General features: G+C 39.3%; 1 protein-coding gene across 1 annotated transcript in view; it reads left to right on the forward strand.

Moving 5' to 3' along the window:
- SPON1 (spondin 1) overlaps positions 1-22,879 on the forward strand; it is a gene marked incomplete at both ends in the record, with an annotated part of 300,161 nt that overhangs the window by 62,794 nt on the left and 214,488 nt on the right. The window contains one exon of the mRNA XM_080707718.1: positions 20,254-20,387. Coding sequence (XP_080563844.1) covers positions 20,254-20,387 — 134 coding nt within the window. The remainder of the gene's footprint in view (positions 1-20,253; positions 20,388-22,879) is intronic.

Below are 22,879 nucleotides of genomic sequence, written 5' to 3' on the forward strand. Positions count from 1 at the left end.
GCTGGTTCCAGCTTTTGAATCTGTAAAATAGGGATCACTTCTATGTCACAGAATTATTGACATGAGGATGTGAAATATATATGAAATGTTAGGAAAACTATGCAGTATGTATGTACTTATTAAATACAAGCTATTGTTGCTATGTTTGTATTCCTGGGGCTCCCCACCTCTTAGCTTTAGCAAATGAGAATCTGCCCAGCAGATATGCATCAATCCCCTAGTGGGCTCCAGTCACTGAGGGTACTACCTGGGCTCATTCTCTAATGGTCACTTTAAGAACTCAAGGTCACAGTTATAGGTGCCTAGATCATGCAGGCTAGGCATTGCACATAGAACATATTTTTTCATAAGCATGACATAACCATTTTTCAAAAAAGGACACTGAGGCACAGGGAGGTGAGTGACTCTACTCAAGGTCATTCATTGACTAAGACAGAAATCAGATCCAGGTTCACCTGGCTACGACCCCACACATTCTCTCTCACTATCTCCTGCTGTCCTTCAGGATACCGGGAGGCCTACTTCACCTGGTTTGGAAGCAAATGCTTCCTTCTCTTCCTGATTTTTCTAGAAGGGATAGCTCTTTGCTTATTGAGGATTACCCACTCATAACAAATTTACCAGTTTCCCAAAAGTCCATCTCTACTTTTCTTAGCATCTTCTAATCCTTACATGAAAAATGAAGCTGTCTCTTTCATCCAGGGCACCATGGTGGGCAGAGTGGTTGAGCTGTGACTCCTACACACACACACACACACACACACACACACACACACACACACTCATGTCCCAATTCCACTGGAGCCTGTCTATTCTACCCAAGGATCCAGAGCCAAGCTGGATTTAGGCACAGGCCAGCTGGGCTGGTGCCCTGGATACCCATCTGTAAGGAGCACTAAAACATTGCTGAAAATGTAATGAGATGGAGAAAAATGGTCTTTACCAGAATTGTTGAGAGGAAGCATGACAGGAGAATGATAATAATAGTATTTAGTACTATCAATACTACACCGTGATTATCATAGATGCAGTAATAGCTTTGTGCCAGGAACTTCTCTAATGCCTTTCCATATCAATTCATTTCAGCTCTTTCAGCCCATTGAGAAAGATGCTATTATTACCCCCCCCCCCCCCGCCCCATTTTAGAGAATGCAACTCCGTCCAGAAAAGTTCAGAGTCATGCCAATAGTAAGCAGGCTCCTGGGTCCACCAGGCCCTTCACCATTGCCTCTTGAAGGCAAAACTCTTAGTAGTGCTTAAGTGGTAGGAGAGGGTGTCCAAACCACCTCCCAAGCCTGTACTTGCTGGGTGAGGTGTGAAGTGTAGGGCCAGGCAACAGAGCACAGGACGCTAAGCCCACTGCCCCAGGCTCCTTCCCCACACTTTCCTGGGCCTCTCCTCCAGATGAATGTGGGGCACATATTTAGAGAGGATCATTCTGAAAGGAGCCAGGTTATTAGCCTGCCCAGGGTATCCCTACATTGAGATCTAGCCCTGCCACGGAACCCAGGCTGCAGTGTTCGCTCCTGATGAGTGCAACAACCCACATAAGAGGAAGAGTTAATCTGCCTCTGAGGCGAGGGCAATGTGGTGGCTCTGGAGACTAAACCTCCTCAGGCTGTAGGCAGTGAGCCCAGGTCCAGGTGCCAAAGGGGCCCCTAGTGGTACTCAAAGCTACGTCCCTCCTCCCAAGGTTCCCACATGTTTTTCAGGTCTGGAGGGCAGAGGAACACCCCTGGGAAAAGTCAAATAAATCAGGCAAATAAAAATAAATAAAATGAGAAATCTGTTTGAAGAGATGTTAGTGCCAAAAGGGATGCTGGTCACTTTCTGGAGGGGTCATGGGGGCTTGGAAAGAGGACAGGATTGGGGCCTGAATCTTTGCAGTTTAGACAAGGGTTTGCTGTCAAAGGCTACACTGAATAGAGCTAATGTAGCCCTTCAAATTATGTTTTTGTGGAGTTTCAGAAAGCCTGGAGCAGCATCAGGGCTCCTAGCAAACACACAAAATGAACACAACTATTTACAAATTTCAGTCTTAAATGAAGAAAAGGCTAGAAGGAAACAAATAAATATTATGAAACAGTGGGGGATGTTTTCCCTTGTCTGTCTTTGTAAATTTTTCTATAATGAACTTACTTTATTTAAAGACAATAAAGTCAAAATACGTAATTTTAAAAATATTTATATTGAAAGCTCTTTGTAAAAGACAAAAGCAGCCATCTTTCTCCCTTCCATGACTTTCCAGACTTAAAAAAATACACATGGGAAACTAGGAATAGGGTATTAACAGCTGGGATTATTTTCTTTGGATTGTATCAAATTTAATCAAAGTAGTTAAAAGTTACTTCCTGGACCGACTCAGCAACAATAACCTGCATTAATTTTGCTCCCCCCAAAAAGTAGAGATGTCAAACTCAGCCATAAGGGATGGTCATAAGAGTCCCAAATTACAAAAGACAGACTGTTCAACACTGTAATCTTTGTTAGGTAAAATGTGACCTATCCATAAAGTGGGCTATTATTTATGTAGCCATAAAACTTTCACTGATATTATATATTAAATGGAACAGAAAGATGGTTATGATGTGCTGTGGAATGAAAAAGCAGCTTACAAGACAGGATGTATAGTATTCTCTTAGACTTGCATGTGTGTGTATGTGTAATCTGAGAAGATAAATACAGAAACATTAATTGCTATCTTGGAGTGGTAGAATTATGAATAGGGATTGTTTCCTATTTGGGGCTCCTCTGTTTTCTGATTTTTCTCACAACAAACAAATAGCTCTTATGTAGTAATAAGAAGGAGCTCATTTATGCTCCCCCTCTTCAGGTGTCTTCCTCGTGTGTTAATTAGCTTCAGGTGTTGAGAGAATGCCCCCCCTGGGGATATGGATCATGATTAGTTAGGAGAAGCGTGCACACCATAAAATGGGAGCCACAGTATACTGAGAGCCTGCTAGGGGAACTGGTTGTTTTGCAAATACGATCTCATCTATTCCTTGTCACCCAAGCAAGATGGGTATTATTATCCTCGTCTGCAGATGGGGTAAGAGACTCAGAGAGGTTCAGTGGTTTGGCCACAGTTGCCCACAGAGCTAGAAAGTGGGAGAGCTGTGATTTAATCCACATCTACCTGACCCCAGCATTCCTGTGCTTTCCACTCCAACCGCCACTCACAAAACCTCTGCAGAGGAAATATTAGATGATGCTGTGCCACAACTCTCCTTGTTTCCCACTGCAGACCCTGTCAGTGCCCTGTATCCCCTGACTCAACAATTCATATTTAGACAGACTCAGCCCACGCATTACTCTGACTTGTGGACAGTCTGCTTAAGCAGGCACTGTCCCTATCTGGGGATGATCACACCACTATTCCTGATAAAGCACAACTTATATCCCCCTACCCCAGAAAAAGCTACTTTTGAGACCAAGGCCCAAGTTTCCAAACCTAACCTTTCCTGCCAATTCTGCTCCAAGCCCATGTTCATGAGACCCATTTCCTGTTATATAGTTTCAAGTTCCAGTTCTAATTATCCAACTTCTTGATTCTTGATGTGGGAACTAGAGCCCTGACTCTGACCACGAGCCCTGATCTCTATGACTGGGGCTCAACTTCCTGAAGACAAGTGTCCCAGATGCCACCTGGATTTCTACGTAATATTCACCTAGATGTCCCACCACCAGAGTTCACCATAAAATGCCCACAGCTTCACCGAGGCATGGATGGTATCCAGTTCATCTCTTGAGGCATGTCTGTTGGACCAATAAAGGTGAGATAACATATCTGGAGAATGAATCCAGATAAGAGTGAAGGAGGAGAGCCAAGATTAGATTAAGAAAGAGGTATTGTGCATTTGAGTCTGAAAAGAAGAGAGGTTATAAACCTGGAAAGGGAAGAAGAGACACCCTAAGGGCAAAGGTGGATCATGGTGTCGATTTCAGGAGGATTATGGGTGGTGATTCAGCACTAAGATTGTGATCAATGAAAAGCTTTGGAATCCTTGAAGGTCATGCTAGCAGGTTAGCTTAGAATTTCTCTAATATCTGAAACAGGTCTGTTCATGACCAAATGCCCAACCAGTTGCTTTAAGTGAGCATTCTGGAAATCAAACCTTGTTTACCTGTGTAAACCTTGGTGGATATCTGGGTTGGCCTTTCCTGACTTTCTCACCAGGCTGGGTGGGGACTGGTCACAAGTTAAGATCTCTTCCTTTCTCAGAGGTAGTCAAGAAGTGGCCTGATCAGCAAACCTCTCCCAGCATGATTTTAACCCTAAACTGAATATGAGCAGACTCATTGTAAATTGCATACAAAATGGAAATGAAAGCCTCCAAATGTTACAGTGAAGGTGTGTGTGTGTGTGTGTGTGTGTGTGTGTGTGTGTGTGTGTGAGCATTGACTTTGGATCTGTAATCCTGTCTCAGCCTCCCAAGTACTGAGATTACAGGTGTATACCACCATGTGTGGCTTAATGGAGTTCTTAAAATTCCTTTGTGTGTATGTATGTGGTACTAGTGATTGAACCCAGGGACATTCTTTCTCTGAGGTACACCCTTACCCCTGTTTTATCTATTTTATTTTTTATTCTGAAACAGGGTCTTTCTTGCTAAGTTGATGAGGCTGGCCTCCGGTTATCCTCCTGTCTCAGCCTCCCAAGTACTGGGATTACAGGCATGTGCCACCACACCTGGATAAACAATTCTTTATCTAAAGTAATACCATCATCTTATAGAAAATTTAGAAAATAAAAAGTATGCAAAGGAAACAAACACATAATACAATTACCAGATACAGTTGCCCCTTGTAATTGGTTTTAACTTTCTGATCTCAGATACTGGGGGGGGGGGGACCCAGATTGAAATGAGGGATTGTCATTTAGTTGGCAGTCAACATGGCGGGATTCTGAGGTCTACTCTGGACCATAACAAGTATGAAGACATTGGGGGTTGGAAAAGGTCCGAAAGCCGGTCCTGAAAACTCCAAAGCTTCTTGAAAGAAGCTGATATTTTCTGAGGAGCAAACAATGTTGAAAGCATTCTCTGAATCGGAGAAAACAACCCCTTCTGTTCAGTCTTAATTACCATCTGGCAACTGAGGCTGTGGATAAACAGCCATATTTACCTGAGGTGGATTCTATAGCTTGGAAAACATTATCCTTTGTTTGAGGTCTGGGACAAGGATCTTAGTCTTCTTCCCCACTGGGATCTTAGAGTAAACTGGAAAGAGCCATGATTAGGATCAGAGTCTAGACCCTGTCTCTCTGAGCTTCATTTTCTTATCTGTCCCCTCAAGGTTTCAGTGATGTGACCATGTTAAATACCTGGCACACAGTAGATGAAATTAAATATTTAAGTCAGGTGCAGTGATCCAAACCTATAATCCTAGTACTTGTTGGGAGGCTGAGACAGGAGGATCCCAGGTTTGAAGCCAGCCTCAGCAACTTAGTGAGACTTTCACAATTTAGGGCCTGTTTCCAAATTAAAAAATTAAATAGATTCTTGGGATGTAACTTGGAGGTAGAATGCCCCAGTTTCCATCTCCAGTACACACACACACACACACACACACACACACACACACAAATTGTTTATTTTGGCTTTGTCAGTGTAGTCACCCAAAACCTTCCCAAAGACTTTCAGGATTCAGCACTCAGATTACCTGTAGAAATTCTGTATGACCACCAGCAGGGGTAGTCCTTGCTGGAGGTCAGTGTAGAGGACAGAGAAAATCACATTGTCTGGAAATCTACCCCCATACCAATAAAACTGCAGAAGGGATCTAAGTGCCCTCTGGGAAAATATGAAGTGAAAGTTTACCAAGTATTTGTTGGTGTGTTGGAAAGGGTGTTAAGTTGTTTTAGGTTGGCCAATATATATAATTCAATGGGGCTTCAGTAGAGAGAAGCTTCTTACCTAAGCGAGACAGTGCTATGAGGAGGGACTGCAATACAGGGGGAGACATGGGCATTTGAGCTATGGAGGACTGGCTCAAACCCAGGCTCTGTGGCTGTGGGACTCTGAACGGTTATTTAACCATCTGCGTCGCAGTAGCTTCCTCATAGGTAGGTTTAATAATGCGTGTGTGTGTGTGTGTGTGTGTGTGTGTGTGTGTGTGTGTGTTACTGGGGCTTTTTTACCTCCAGGCTATACTCCTAGGCCCTTTTTTTAAAATATATTTTATTTGGAAACAGGGTCTCACTAAGTTGCTGAGAGCCTCACTAAGTAGCTGAGGCTGGCTTTGAACCTGTGCGATCCTCCTGTCTCAGCCTCCCAAGCACTGGGATTACAAGTATGCACCACCACACCAGGCTATAATGCTTATGTTTTAGTGTTTGAGGAGAATGGAAGTAATAGATGTGAATTACTAGCCAGCTGTGGTGGCGCACGCTTGTAATCCCAGCATCTGGGAGGTGAAGACTGGAGTATCACAGTTCACAGACAACCTCACTTACTTAGCAAGGCCCTTCAGAACTCAGTGAGACACTGTTTTAAAAAAATAAAAATACATGGCCAGGTGTGGTGGCACATGCTTGTAATCCCCGTGCTTGGGAGGCAGAGACAGGAGGATCGCGCAGGTTCGAAGCCAGCCGCTCTGGTTTAAGAGACCCTGTTTCCAAATAAAAAGTATAAAATAGGTCTGGAAGTGTAACCTGAAGGTAGAAGGGTTTCCAGGAACCCCAGTACCACCAAAATAAATAAATAAATAAAAATAAAGTAAATAAAAATAAAAATACTAAAAAATAAGACTTGGGGTATAGCTTGGAGGTACAATGCCCCTAGATTTCATCCCTAGTACTACAAAAACAAACAAAAACAACAAAAAAATGTGAATAACTTCACTAGTAAAAAATGCTAAAAATACTCTTATTATTATCATCATCAAAGCTATTAATAACCATCAGGAAAACAAAGTCCAAAGTCAGAAAGAAGTCCAGGGAGTTGAAATTAAAGGAAGTAACGCAGGTACTGAGGTGAAGGCAGGAGGCAGGACACTTGGCTCTTTGTGTGAGCTGGTTCTACATCTGTGGATTTGACCAACTGAGGAACAAAAATAGTTGAAAAAAGAATTGCATTCATCTTGAACATAAAAAGACTTTTTTCTTGTCATGATTTCCTAAACAATTTGTATTTATATAGCATTTACATGTATTAGGTATTATAAGTAATCTAGAGATGATTCAGAGTATATGGAAGGATATGCATAGGTTATATGCAAATACTATACTAATTTATATGTTCCTGGAGCCACTTCTCAGTGGATTCTGAGCATGTCTGTACACCTAGTTCTTCAGTGCACACCTATTATAGAGCAGGCACCATGCTAAATGCTGAGAACATAATAATTTTTTTTTATAAAGGCATAGGAAATAGGAATTGGCCTGGCTTTGACAAGAAAAAACATACGAGTGTTGCCAAGTACAGAAAGCAAGGGGAGAGATGGTACAATATGAAGCTATAGAGGTGAGAAGGCAGGAACAAGAATTTGTTAAGTATTTTAGTCTTGATTCTGGAAACAATGGGAGGCTGTTAACTTGTTCTAAGAAGGCAGATATCTATATTTTAACAGGTTAGTTTGGGCTAGAGGTATAGCCCAGTGATGGAGTGCTTGCCTAACAGGCACAGACCCTGGGTTCAATTCTCAACATTGTTAATAATAATAATAATAACAATGATGATGATGATGATGATAATAATAATAATAATAATACAAAGAAGAAGAAGAAGAAGAAGAAGAAGAAGAAGAAGAAGAAACTAAAAACAAAAGAAGATATATAAAGACTACTTAGAATGTTTTATATTAATTCAGATAATAATGATGTACCTTCACCTGGATAATAGTGAGAATGGCCATAGGAAGTCAAGAACTATTAGATGGACAAATTTGGATATGGAGGGTTAACATGGGGGAAGAACCAAGGAGGCCACCCAGTGTTTCTGACTCATACAGTTGTATCAAGACCAGTTTAGAGGGAAGATGCTTAAGTTAACAAAATAGATTTGAGCCAGGTGTGATGGCATATGCCTGTAATCCTGGTACTTGGGATGCTGAGGTAGGAGGATTGTAGGTTTGAGGCCAGCTTCAGAAATTTAGTGAGACTCTGTTTCAAAATAAAAAATAAGAGCCAGTTGTGATGGCACACGCTTGTAATCTCAGCATTTGGGAGGCTGAGACAGGAGGATGGCAGATTTGCAGACAGCCTCAGCTACTTAGTGAGATACTTTGCAACTCAGTGAGACCCTGTTTCAAAATGAATAAAAAATAGGGCTGGGGGTATATCTCAGAAGTAGAATGCCCCTGGGTTCCATCCCCAGTACCACTATATATATATATATGTGTGTGTGTGTGTATGTGTGTGTGTGTGTGTGTGTATGGGCTAAGAGTATAGCTCAGAGATACAATGCCCTTGCATTCAATCACTACTACTACTACTACTACTACTACTACTACTACTACTACTATAATAAATGAAATATATTTGTAGTGTTTTTACATATTTAAAAAGAAATGTAAATAAAAGAAGGTCAGCTGTACATGCCTGGTATTCAGAGAATTGGGCAAGACTAGACACACCAACTTACAAATTATTTACACAGAGGTAATAACAATATCCATGAGTTGGAAGAGATCATCTACAGAGAAAAAATAAAGTCGGAGAAGAAAAGGCTTAGATCTGGGCCTTGAAGAATTTCAAATTTAAAGGCCAGCAGAGGAGGATGAGGAACCCAAGAAAGTGTACAAAGAGAAGACAGAGGAGGTCATGGAGGGAACACTAAGAATGAGCTATGGCACAGAAACAAGGGAGAATATATCTAGAAGAAGGACTACATATAATCTATTGGATTGCGTAATGCAGAAGCATTAGCTAGAGGTACTTTGGTAGAGTGCTGTGCAAAGGAGTAAATGGGAGGTGAAAATAATAAGTTGATCCAGCTTGTTAAGCAAGTTGATTGTGATGGAGAGGAGAGATAAGATTGAAACAGAGATTGATGAAGGGTTGAAGGCATTTTAGTTTTTAAATGGAAGAGACTTGAGTGTGCTTAAGAATCTAATTGGGGGAAAAGTTGTTACAGTCAGGAAGAAAGGACAGGAGCAAAGCAGAAGTGAAAGAGAAGAAAGGGTCCTCTGTCCTGAGAGAAGTGAAGGAGGGTAGGATGGCTGCAGGTGGGAAAACGGAAAACGAAGGACTTCACAATGGAAAACTGTGTTTTACTGTAAAGTAAGAGGCATGACAACATAAAAAGAGTAAAAGAGAAGAGATGAATCTTACAGGTTTGAGGAGGTGAGAAAAGATTTGAAATTACCATGTTTGATAGACAGTAACTTCTTTGTCAGATATGTATGGCAACATGGCAGGGCAGATTGAGGCTAGGAATCAATAAACGAGATGATTGATTTCACTCGCCTCATCATGGAGCTTTGTCCAGGAGTACTGAGCTGTACATATGTGAGCTGTTCATCTAAGGTTGGGATTTGATCACTTTGGGAACATAAAATGACCAAAAAGTATAAACTAAAGTTCCCAAAGTAGTTGACACATGTTGATAAAGAAGTGAGGATTTGTCCTTGTTCTTCCAAATATTGAAAAATATTAAAATGCAATGTTTAGTGGGGAGAGGCAGAATAGAAAACCCAGAAACAACATGAGTTTTAAGGAAACTAGTACATAATTCAGTCACACTAGTTGCCTAGGGCAGTCTCAGTTTTGTCTATTGTCCCAGAATAATTATTAACAGCAGCTGATTTCATCCTTATTTGGGTAATAAATTACATAGTCACTCTATGAATGAAAGAGGCAGCATCATAAAACAGTGGGGGAAAGATGGATTAAATGATATTCAAAGTAGCTCATAGTATGGACTTCCAATTTCTGGTTTGGCATTTAAGGAGCTAAAAAGTCACCACTCCTTCCAACAAATTAAGAGCTAAACAAACTGAAAAGTCAACTATTTTTTAGATCTTGAGATAGATAAGGTCCCAGGATGTTTATTCATTAAATATATATCCAAAAAGAAATGCAACTAAAAGAAGGTTAGATGTACATACCTAGATATACTCATTAAAATATTCATTTGAATATTTGAATTACTTGAATATTCGTGTGTTGAGATCATAATCATCAAAGTTGTGGAATTAGAGGTAGACTCTGGGAGATGATTAGATTATAAGGACGGAGATATCATGAGCTTTGGGAGATGATTGGATCATAAGGATGGAGGCATCATGAATGAGATTAATGACATTATAAAAGAGGCCTGAGGGAGCTTATTTGCCCTCCCCATGCAAGAATGCACCAAGCAGGCGCCATCTTTGAGAAAGATGCTGGATCTGTGTGTGCCTTGATCGTGGATATCTAAGCCTCCAGGGCTATGAGAAGCTCTGTTGCTTTTAAGTTACCCATGTAAGGAATCTTGGTATAGCAGCCCCAAAGGATAGGGCTGGCTTGGAGAGACAAGCAGGCAGATACAGAGAATGACTTCTTTGAGCACATACCTCCAAGAGAACCTGTGTTGGGTTCAGAAAAACCACAATGGACATCATGAATTGCTGGAGGCTCACTGTGGACAGCTTTAAAAGTTAAAAACCCCAGAAAGACCCAGTCAGAAGGAGGCCCCAGCACATTCATGAGGCTTACCTTCAGGAGCTCTACCAGGCCTTCAGCATGAACATAGAAGAAAAATCTCCTGTTTCCAGCAAGGGAAGAGGAAGAGGAAAAAGGAAAGGCAGTTGGTTCTTAACAAGGCCTGCCCTCAAGAGAAACTGTGTAGTCATCACCTAATTTCTAGGGCTTTATCAGAGCCTAACCTACCTGTTGGCAGGGAGAGGTGTAGGGAGTGTGTGTTGGGGCGGTGTGCATGTAAGCCCCTCCAGCCATGCTGTCCCACCTAAGAAAGGAAATAAAAGAAAAGAAACACTGAGACATCATCAGTCACGTTCATAGTCCAGGGACACGGGCTTACCAAATGACGGAAAGCCAATCTTAACACTATAAACCACTTCCTCTGCTCTCCGACCTCATCACCACATCGCTAGAGGTCTAGTAATAGCAGTTCCTTTTATCTAGTATTTCAGGCACATTACAGGGTAAAAACCAGTTTAAAGAGAATGAACAAATATCAGAACAAAATCAGATATGATAGGAATGTTGGAATTATCAGACTAGGAATTTTAAAACACTATGATTAAAATGCTAAGAACACAACATGCAAGAACAGATGGATAATGTAAGCAGAGAGATGGAAAAGTCAATGGAAATTTGAGTCTAAGAAAAAATCAAATGGAAATGCTAGCAATCAAAAACACTGCAACAGAAATGAAGACTGACTTGAATGGGCTTGTTAGTAGACTGCTGGACAGGGCTGAGGAAAGAATCTCTGAACTTAAGGATATGTCATTAAGAAGTCCCCAAACTGAAAAGCATAGAAAATAAAAACAGCCTGGGGCAGGGGCAGGGACCAGAATGGAATATCTGAGGTCTATGGGACAAGTACAAAAAGTGTAAATATGCATGTGTCAGTGAGCTTTCTGGAACAAAATACCAGAGAGAAACAACTTGGAGGAAGAAAGGTTTATTTTAGTTCATGGTTTTATTGGTTTTAATCTATGGTCGGCTTTTAATCTATGGTATTCTGCTTTGACCTGAGACAAGACAGACATATCATGGTGAAAGGATGTTAGGAGAAACACAGCTCACTTCATTGTACTTGGAAGGCAGAGAAGGGCAGAGGAGGAACTAGGGACAAGGTACATTCCCCAAAGAGTATGACCCAAGGGTCCACTTCTTCAACTAGGTTCCACCTCCTGCTTTCTAACACTTCTCCATAACGCCATCAAATTATTAATCCACTGATGAGGTCAGAGTCCTTATGATCCCATCACATCCCTACAGCCTCATCTCTGAACATAGTTGCACTGGGAACACATGAGCCTTTGGGGATCACTCCAGACTCAAACCATCACAATGCACAATGAGATTGCCAGAAGGAGAAGAAAGAGGCAAAAGGAACGGAAGCTATATCTGAACGGAAGCAGTAATGACTTACAACTTTCCTAAATTGAAGTTAGACACCAAATCACAGACCCAAGAAACTCAGAAACCACACGCAGAATAAATTTTCCCCAATATATCTAGGCATATCAAATTTAAACTTTACAAAGTCAAAGGTAAAGAAAAAAGTCTTAAAAGAAGGCAGAGGAAAATAATACCTAGAGAAAAGCGAATCTAAGAGTTACATTAAACTTCTAGGAAATAATGCAAGAGAGAAGAGAGTAGAGTGAAATATTTTAAATGTCGAGAGAAAAAAAATGACCAAATTAGAAATCTATACCTTGCAAAATGATCCTGAGAAAGGAGGAAGACTTTCTCAGTTAAAAACAGAGAATTTGTTGCCAGAAGACCTACCTTGAAAGAAATGGTAAAAAGAAGTTATTCAGACAGAAAGAAAATTATTTAAGTCAGAAACTCAAATCTACATGAACAAAAGAAGAACATTGGAGAATAAATAAATGAAGATAAAATAACTATTATTTTTCTTAATTGGTCCAAGAGATTAAAGCTTATTTAAATTATAGCAAGAATGTAGTTGATTGGGAATATTATGTACTTATATAAGCTGACATATAAGTGAAGTGAATGATAGCAATGATACAAAGGACTGTAGGGAGGAATTAGGAATATTTATTATTTGTTTATTATAAGATACCTGTACTACCTGTGAAGTAGTATAGTATTATTTTTAAGTGGAATTTGATTATTTGTAAATATATATTGTAAACTTCAGGGAACCTGTTAAAATTTTTTAAATTTATATTTTTAACTTTTTTATTCTTATGTGGATCATATTGAAAATGGCATACATTAACACAGTGCTTGGTGCCCCTTTCTCCCCCTACTTTCCCTCTCTCCCAAAACAATGAGTGCTCAGGTTGACCATGCTACATTCACACTTATGCACATATTCTAATGTAGCTCCTCCATTAATCAACCTCAGCCTTCTTCCTCTCCTATCCTTCCTTTCTAGCTTTGCTGAAGTTTCCCTTCCATTGTCTGGAGTCCCTTTGGTATCCCTAATACTCCCTAGTTTGAGCATATTAGAGAAAGAATATGTCCCTTCTCTTTCTGTGCTTGGCTGATCTCACTTAACATAATGTTCTCCAGGTCTTTCCATCTTCTTGTGAATGACATGATTTTGTTCTTCTTTATTGCTAAGTAGAATTTCATTGTGGGTATTTTCCATAATTTTTCAATCTATTCATCTGTTGATGGAGATCTAGGTTGGTTCCATATTTTGGCTATTACAAATTGTGCTTCTATTAAAATTTTTAATAAAAATAATTAAAACTGATTAAAAAAGGAGAAATTAGGATCATACAAAATGTTTGGTATTAGAATGCTTAAAACCACAAAAAACCAGAAAAAGAATGGAAAAGAAAAATAGAAACAAAGAACAAAGTTAGCAAGTAGTAAACAGTATAAATATGGTAGATATTAATCTAATAATTAATTTGAATGTCAATAGATTAAATATACAAATTTAAAAGATTATCAGATTAAAATCAAGATTTACTTATTTTGTCTACAAGAAATGTTAAAACAGGTATAGTGGCACATGCCTGAAATTCTAGTACCTGGGAGGCTGAGACAGGAGGATGGCTGATTCAAGATCAACCCCAACAACTTAGCAAGACTCTCAACAACCTAAAAAGACCCTATTTTATTATTTATTTATTTATTTATTTATTTACGGTGGTACTGGGGGTATAACCCAAGGGCTTTTCTACCTCCAGGCTATGCTCCCAGACCTATTTTATATTTTAATTGGAAACAGGGTCTCACTAAGTTGCTGAGAGCCTCACTCAGTAGCTGTGGCTGGCTTCGAACCTGTGTGATCTTTCTGTCCCAGCCTCCCAAGCGTTGGGATTACAAGGGTACGCCGCCACGCCCGGCGAAAGATACTATTTCAAAACAAAACAAAACACCAAAAAAGGCTGGGGCTGTAGCTCAGAGAATTCCCCTGGCTTCAACCCCCCAGTATTACACACACACACACACACACACACACACACACACACACACACAAAACGTTAAATATAAAGGCACATATATATCCAGGGTAAGTACATGAAAAAAATATATACTGTGTTAACACTAATCAAAAGAAAGAAGAGTATAGCTATATTAATTTTAGAGCAAACCTCGGGGAAGAAAAAAGAGAGGGCCATTGTGCAGTGATAAAGAGGTCAGTTCTCCAAGAAGACACGACAATCTTTGATGTGTATGCACCTGAAAACAAAGTGTCAAAACATGCAATAAAAAACTGCTGGAACTGCAAAGAGAATATTAAAGATGATTAATCCTCTGGTATAGTTGGAGACTTCAATATTCTTCTCTTAGGAATAAGGAGAGATTCGGCAGGCAGAAAGCTGTGAGAACATAGGTGAACTCAACAACACCATCGATCGACTGGGTGTAATTGACATTTATGGTAAACTTAATCTAACAATAGCAGATTACACATTCTTCTCAAACTCACATGGAACATTCACCAAGGTAGACTACCTTCTGATCCATAAAATATGTCTTTACAAATTTAAAAGAAGAGACATCATACAATGCCTGTTGTCAGACCTCAATGGAATTAAACTGGAAATCAATAATAGAAAGATAGCTGGAAAATCCCCAAATACTTAGAGATTAAATAAAACACTTTGAAAGAGCACCTGAGTTAAAGAAGAAATCTCCAAAGAAATTTTAAAATACCTGAACTAAATGAACATAAAAATACAACTTAACAAGATTTGTGGGATGCAGCAGAAGTAGTGTTTGGAAGGAAATTTATAAAACTGAATGTATGTTAGAAAAAAGAAAGAACTCAGTAATCTAAGTTTCCATTTTAGTAAACTAGAAAAAAAAGCAATTGAAATCCATAGTAGTCTAAAGAAAAGAAATAGTTGAAAATAGAGTAAAAGTCCTCCAATAAGGATATTAAAATAAATTTTAAAGATATTTTATTTGAAACAAAAATAAAGTAAAAATCAATTAAATATGAAATAAGTCGACAAAAAATTAATGAAACCTAACTCTGGCTCTTTGAAAAGATTTATGATTGATTAGCCTCTAGCCTATCTGACTGAAATAGAAAAGACACAAATTACAAAAGCAGAAGTTAAAGAGAGGGCATCACAATAGATTGATTACACGGCAATTAAAAAGGATAACAATAGCTGGGCATGGTGGCGCACACTTGTAATCCCCGTGCTTGGGATGCGGAGATAGGAGGATCACACAGATTTGAAGCCAGCTGTGCTGGCTTAAGAGACCCTGTTTCCAAAAATAAAAAAGTATAAAATAGGTCTGGGAGTATAGCCAGAAGGTAGAAGTGCTTCCAGGAACCCCAGTACCACCATAAAAAGAAAGGATATATATATTTTTTTTGGGGGGGGGCGGGTCTGGGGATGGAACCCAGAGGCATTTGACCTCCGAGCTACACCCCCCTGCCCAATTTTTTATTCTTCATTTTGAAACAGGGTCTTACTGACTTGCAAAGGTCCTCACTAAGTAGCTGAGGCTACCGGCAAACCACGATCCTCCTGTCTCAGCCTCCCAAATGCTGGGATTACAAGCGTGTGCCACCATGCCCAGCTAACAAAATAATATTAAAAGCAACTCTATACCTACAAATTTGGTAACCTGATGAATGGACCAGTTCTTTCAAAGACATAATCTACCAAAAACCACACATAAAAATAGGCTATTTGAATAGGTCTATATCTATTAAAAATAAAAGCAATAACTAATAACTTCTCCAAGCAAAGGATGTGGATATAGCTCACTAGTAAAATGCTTTCTCAGCATGCCTGAGGCTTTGGGTTTAATCCTCAGCACTGAAGAAGAAAAAAAAAAAAACCTCACAAAACAGAAAATACCAAGCTTAGATGGATTCACTGATAGATTCAATCAAACATATATGAAAGAAAATACACCAATTCTCTATAAGCTCTTTCAAAAATTAGAAGCAGATAGAATACTTCCTAAATTATTATTTGAGGCCAGCAATACCCTAATACCAAAACCAGACAAATATGTTACAAAGAAAGGAAATTATAAGCCAATATCTGTCATGAACATAGATGTGATATTTTTTTTAACAAAATAGCAGACTAAATCTAACAATGTATAAAAAGAATTATATATTATGACCAAGTGGGATTTATCCCAGGTATCCAAAGGTGATTCTGCACTAGGAATTCAGTTAATGACATCCACCACATCAACAGAAAAAACATATGCTATCAATAGATAAAGCATTTGATAATATCCAATACCCAGTCATAAAAACATGCAGTATACTAGAGAAATAAATAAAGGGAAACTTTCTCTACTTGATAAAGAACATCTACAAAAACCTATAGCTAACATCACACTAATAGTGAGAAATTCAAAGCCTTCCTGTTATGATCAGGAATAAGGCAAGGATGTCCCCTCTCACCAGTGGAAGTCTTAGCCAATGCAATAAGTCGAGACAAGGAAACAAAGGGTATGAAGACTGGGAAGAAGAAATAAAACTTTTTTTTGTTTGTGACATTATTGTCTATGTGGAAAAAATGTTTTAATTGACCAAAAGAGGGGAGAAAAGATCTCCTGAAACATTGCAAGGTTTCAGATAGAAAGTTAAAATACAAAAGCCAATAATTTTCTGTGTATCAGCAAACCAGTGGAAATTGAGATTGAAAACTCATTATATTAGTATCCCCCAAAATGGTTAGATACAAATCATATAAAATATTATAAACTGTATGTAAAGAAATTGATAAAACTCTGATAGCAAAAAAGAGAATCAAATAAATTGAGAAGTATTCCATGTTCATGAATAGAAAGGTTCAATATTGTCAAGATGGTTTTTTCCATCTTGATCTAAGATTTAATGAAATCTTTATTAAAATCTGAACAAGTTATTTTGTGGATGACTACAGGTTTACTGTAAAGTTTATATGGAGAGGCAAAAGTCCCAGAATAGCCAGTTCAGTATTAAAGAACAAAATTGAAAGACTGATTTTAAGACTTACTATAAAGGGCTGTAGTTAAGGTAGTATAGTCGTGGTGAAAGAATAATCAAATAGATCGATGAAATAGAATTAAGGACCTATAAATAGTCCTATATAAATATAGACAATTGTTCTTTGACCAAGGAGCAAAAGAAGTACAACAGAGCAAAAATGGTTTTTTAACAAATGGTGCTTGAACAAATGGACATCTACATTAAAAAAGTCTATCTACAGCCGGGCGTGGTGGCACACACTTGTAATCCCCGCACTTGGGAAGCGGAGACAGGAGGATTGCGCAGGTTCAAAGTCAGCCTCGCTGGTTTAAGAGACCCTGTTTCCAAATAACAATATAAAATAGGTCTGGGAGTGTAGCCCGGAGGGGTTTCCAGGAACCCCAGTACCACCAAAAAAAAAAAAAAAAAAATCTAGCTACAGACTTACATCCTTCCCCAAAATGAACTCAATGGATCACAACCTAAGTATAAAATGAAAAACTATAAAACTCCTAGAGGATTACACAGAAGAAAATCTAGCTAATATTGGGCATGACGATGGCTTTTTAGAAACAGTGCCAAAGGCACAATCTTGGAAGAAATAATTGGTAAATTGGACTTTATTAAAATTTTAAAAACTCTACTCTGTGAAAGATGCTGTCGAGAGAATAAGAAGACATGCCAAAAACTCGGAAAAATACTTGCAAGAAGACATATTTGATAAAGAACTGTTACCCAAACCATGCAAAGAACTCTTAAAACTCAACAATAATTAACCACGCAATTTTAAAAAATGACCTGAACCACTCACCAAGGGAGGTACACAGATGGAAAGCAAGCATCTGGAAAGGTATCCAACTTCATGTCATTAGGAAATTGCAAATTAAAATAATAAGTTACCACTATACACATAATAGCCAAAATCCTAAATACTGACAACAAAAATGCTAATGAAGATGTGAACAAAAGGAGCCCTTATTCATTGCTAGTAGAAATGCAAAATAGTACAGCCACTTTGGAAGATAGTTTTCTGTGAACCTAACACTACTCTGAAAAATAAATTTAAAGTAGCTCACACTATGGACAAATGGAGTTGGATTCCTACTTTATCATATTCAAACAATAAATTCCAGATGGATTGAAGGCCTAAATATGAAAAGGTAAACTAATTAATTATAAAACTAATGGAAGAAAATAATGGAGAATACCTATGTGATCACAGGTCATTTATTTTAAGCAAGACCACAAAAGGGTCAGCCATGGAAGAGAAAATGATGAGTATGATGAGAGGTTTGACTAGAAGTTAGTTACTTCTGTTAAATAAATAATTCCAAAGCTAACCTATGGGTGACAGCAAGAAGATATTGGTAAATGGTGAGGTATTTATATCAAGGGAATTCTAAAAATCAACAAGAAAGCGACATGAAAATCCACTGGCAAACATTCTGAGTAGGTAATTCACAGAAGGGGGAATTTGTTACATTTATGAAAATGCTCAAAATTTTTAGTATTGAAGTAAAACAAGAAGATGCTACTTTATAACCATCAGATTAGAAGTGATTAGAAAGTCCAATAGTAACAAGTACTGATGAGAATATGGGGAATTGGGAACACGGCTTCATAGCTGATAGAATATAGTTAGGAATCGCCATTCTGAAGAACAGTTTGTCAGTACTTGGTGAAATTAATATATGACTGCCCACAACCTAACAGCCCAGAAAGCATATCATATGGTTTGTATTGTTGAGAAATGTGCATGAGAGGTACAAAAAAATGGGGCTCTTTATTGTAGCAATGTTTGTGGAGGCAAAAGCTGGAAGTCAGCCAAGCACCCTTCCCTGGGAGAATGGATAAGGAAATAGAGCTCTACACAACGATGGGATACAAGGCTGTAGTCAGAAAGAGAGAGCTATATTTACATAGAGGAACACTGGCATAGTGAAGTGCATTGAGTGAAAGAAATGTAAGAAAATTCTGTAATTTCAAGTGTGTATCTATCCACACACATACACTCGGAAACACATATATTAAATACTTAGGAGTAGATACTAAAGAGAGGAGGGAAATGGGGAGCAACTGTAAAAATAAGCTATAATTGAAGACTGCCTCTGTTTTGTAAACTGATGAGATTATCTCATGAACTAAGAATTTTGAGTAACTGGATTCTTTTTGCCTACTGTCTGAGAGAAGATTTAAAAAATAAATACAAGTATAATAAGATCATATTTGAAACTTCAGTGAGTAATTCAGGTAAAGTACTTGGTGCCTTGCACATGTGAAGAACACAATAAATGTTATCTCTCATTTCTATTAATACTACTCATGACACAACTAATAATCGGTTAGAATTATCACTGAAAACCAATTAGGTGTAAGGGGCTTTCCCCCAAAGATCTATAAATGCTGTACTGTTATACACTAGAGGATTAGGTGCATACCCCAGCAGACCCAGAAGCAAGTGTGCAGAAGAGCTGAAATAGCCCTGGGGAATGGGAAAAGCTGCCTGCCATCTTGTTGTCGTATCCTAGGAAATCATGATGATAAATTTGCTAAATTGAAATAAATCTGATAAATTTACTGATTAGTAAACATAATGCATATATGAAGTAGAGACTGTAAAGTAGAAAGCATATGAATATGGGAAACTTTATGTACTTGGCTGTGTTTCCTCCAAAAGGGTATTTTCTTTGAACATTTTAGTTTTAAGTTACAGAGTTGTATCTGAGTCACAGAAGTGGAGCTGTATAGTGTTTGCTCTGGATTACTGCTCTGTCATCCTCTCCCTTCCCTGTGGGGTACAGGTTGTCCTGGTGAAATGAGCAAGGTCATCACCTAGTGGTGGGTTCCTCAAAGTGCTGAAATAAGACCTGGTAACGGTGACCATGACCCTATGGCATAACTGTGCCCAGCCCTTGCCCCAATATTATGTGAATTCAATATGCATTGACTGCAATTTTGCCACGTACTATTGTGGAATACAGAGCTGCTAACGCAAATAAGGAAGTGAGCCGGGCGTGGTGGTGCACCCTTGTAATCCCCGTGCCTCCCAAGGGGGGGGGCACTCTGGGAGTGTAGCCCAGAGGTAGAAGGGTTTCCAGGAACCCCAGTACCACCAAAAAATAAAAATAAAAATAAGGAAGTGTCAACATGGAAACGAGAGCTGTCCTCAAAGTGACGTATTTTAATGTGCTTATTTTCCACTGGTGTCCCACAGATCATAGATGAAGAGGAAACCCAGTTTATGAGTAACTGCCCTGTTGCAGTCACCGAAAGCACCCCACGGAGGAGGACGCGAATCCAGGTGTTCTGGATAGCACCGCCAGCGGGAACAGGCTGTGTGATTCTGAAGTAAGTGAACACAGATGCCCCTCTGTGAGCACAGGAACACCCTGTGCGCCTTCCTTCAGTCTGTCAAAGACTTATGGTGTGGGTGCAGAAAAAAAACGTAGCTTTACCAGAACATGAACAAGTAGAATCACCTTTCCACCTTCTGTATCTCCCTTCTAAAATGGCAGCGTGGGCTATCACTGGTGAAGGGCTCATAGAGAATCATTGCCTGAATCTGTCCTCACCCCATAGAATGACTCTTGTGGCCACTCTCTAATTTATTGGAGATAATGCTACAAGGGCTGGTTAAGAAAAAATTACCAACTGGGTGAATATAATCTTTGGCTTTTCCATCTGGAATTTAACACTTTTTCTTTTCTCAGAAATCCCAACAGCTAGAATCCTTAAGCTGTGCTTAGTCTTGACCCAAAGCTCAAATGTAACCCCTCTGAGCCCCCTGCTCTGCTTTGAGATTCTATTTTCTTTCTTGCCCATCAAAACTGCGCCTTATTGTCACCTCTCATCTGGCCTCCTGATTCTCTTCTCAGTGAGTGACAATAGGTGATTAGAGGTATTGAGCAGCAACAATTACGTTCTTCTGAAAAGTAGCATCGTCTTGAACCTATTTCTCCCAAACTGTGTGCCACAAAAGGATGTTCTAGGAGATGTGAATTGATGGGGAGGAAGATAATTTCTGTCATCCAATATGTTTACGAAATACTGCATACTGAATCCTACCAAAAAACCCTTTTAACTTGGTTTCATCAAGGATGTCCAAAACTTGTTTGACTATAAAGCTTCTGTATGTGTATGTGTATGGGGGGGTGCGGGGGGGGGGAGTCATAGTAATGTTCACTAGATTGGAAAAAACAGCCATAATTTATTTTAAATAGATTTAAAGACCTATATGGAATGATGTTTTAGTCAGCTTTTCCATCACAGTGACCCCAAAAATCTGACAAGCACAACTTAGAGGAAGAAAAGTTTATTTGCCTTACCATTTTAAGGGTCCAGTCTATGGGTGGCCTGCTCCAAGGCAGAAACTCCCAGCAGGGCAGGTGGTGGAGAAAAGTCACTCTTAGTCATAGTGGCCAGAAACAGAGCAATAGGAGGGCTCTAGGGACATAGGTAGTCCCCAAGACCACACCCCTATCTCTTCTCATCATGCAGCACCTGTGAATCTTGCTACATTGGGGATCATGCTTTCAACACATGATCTTGGGTAAACATACATTCCAACCCCGAACCATAACAGATACTGAGAATTTAAGGATTTCAAACAGGCATATAGTCATGAAGAGTTGACAGGCTCCAAAGCTGGCATCCAAGAAGTCATTTTTTTCCTTGGAGATGGAGGCTGAGACCTTTCCAACTATCTTCCTCTTCTTTCAATCCCCTAAGACTTTATTTATGTATTTGGTTCATTTGCCTAATGGGGAGATTTCAACCAACTTATGAATGTGGTTAATCTAGCTGACTACTGAGGAGATACTGATAAAAAGCTTCCCACTTAGGCACTCCAGTCTCTGCAGTGCCTAGACTCCAGCTGTGCCTGGCATGTGAGGTAAAGTCCTATGGAGCATCTGACCATGGTCCAGAATCAATCCTGTCTTTGTCTGGCCACCTTTTGCTGCCATCTGTGTGGACATCATTTGATTCTTAGTGTAGTTGCAAGCTCATTTCTTGAGATTCCTATCTCAGATTCTTTGAAAAGTTCTACATTGGCAACTTTTTTAAATTAGAATTTTAAACAGAAAGCTTATCTATAAACCATAGTATTAACTGTATGTGGGAGAAGTCCTTGTGGATGTGGACAAAGACCACTGAAATGTGAATGGAGGTTGTGTGTTCAGAGCTTGCTGTCTAGCAAGGGAGTCTGCCGCCATCACCAACATTTGGCAGAGACTCAAAGGCAAGCAGAAGCGTGGGGAAGGCTTGTTTTTTTTTTTTTGTTTTGTGTGTGTGTGTGTGTGTGTGTGTGTGTGTGTAGAGGCTTCAGGTTTCCTCTAATGGGAGGCCATTGGCATGGTGAAGTTGGAGACAATCTAACAAGAAATGGAGCATCTTATATGATGAATGTGGAGGGAATATATATTTGGCTTCCTCTGATTGGTCCTGAGTTGAAGGCAGGGAAGTCACGGGGCTGCAGTCATGGCCAATTCTTGATGTTCTGGACCAATTGCCGCAGAGGCATGGGACAGAGTTCTATTGTCCTTATCACATACGGCCTGGCCATTGTTAGTATATTCTGTCTCTCAGGTTGGAGTCTGGGTTTTTAGTTTGGTTCTCCAGTACCCAAATCCCTAACCTGTGGGAGACTGACCACACCACACAGCCTGGAACTTGGAAGAAGATAGTTTGAAAACATCAGATCTACACATTGAGTCTTCCAACACTGAAAACCTCTATCCTTCTGACCCACATCTCTGCTTTTTCTTTGATTTATTGTCCTTACGAAAGTATTTGATCTTTCGGAGGTATTTAGAGAGGCACCTCTTGTTTACCCACTAACA

This window comes from Muscardinus avellanarius, assembly GCF_963383645.1.
Source record: "Muscardinus avellanarius genome assembly, chromosome: 1".
NCBI classification, from domain to species: Eukaryota; Metazoa; Chordata; class Mammalia; order Rodentia; family Gliridae; genus Muscardinus; species Muscardinus avellanarius.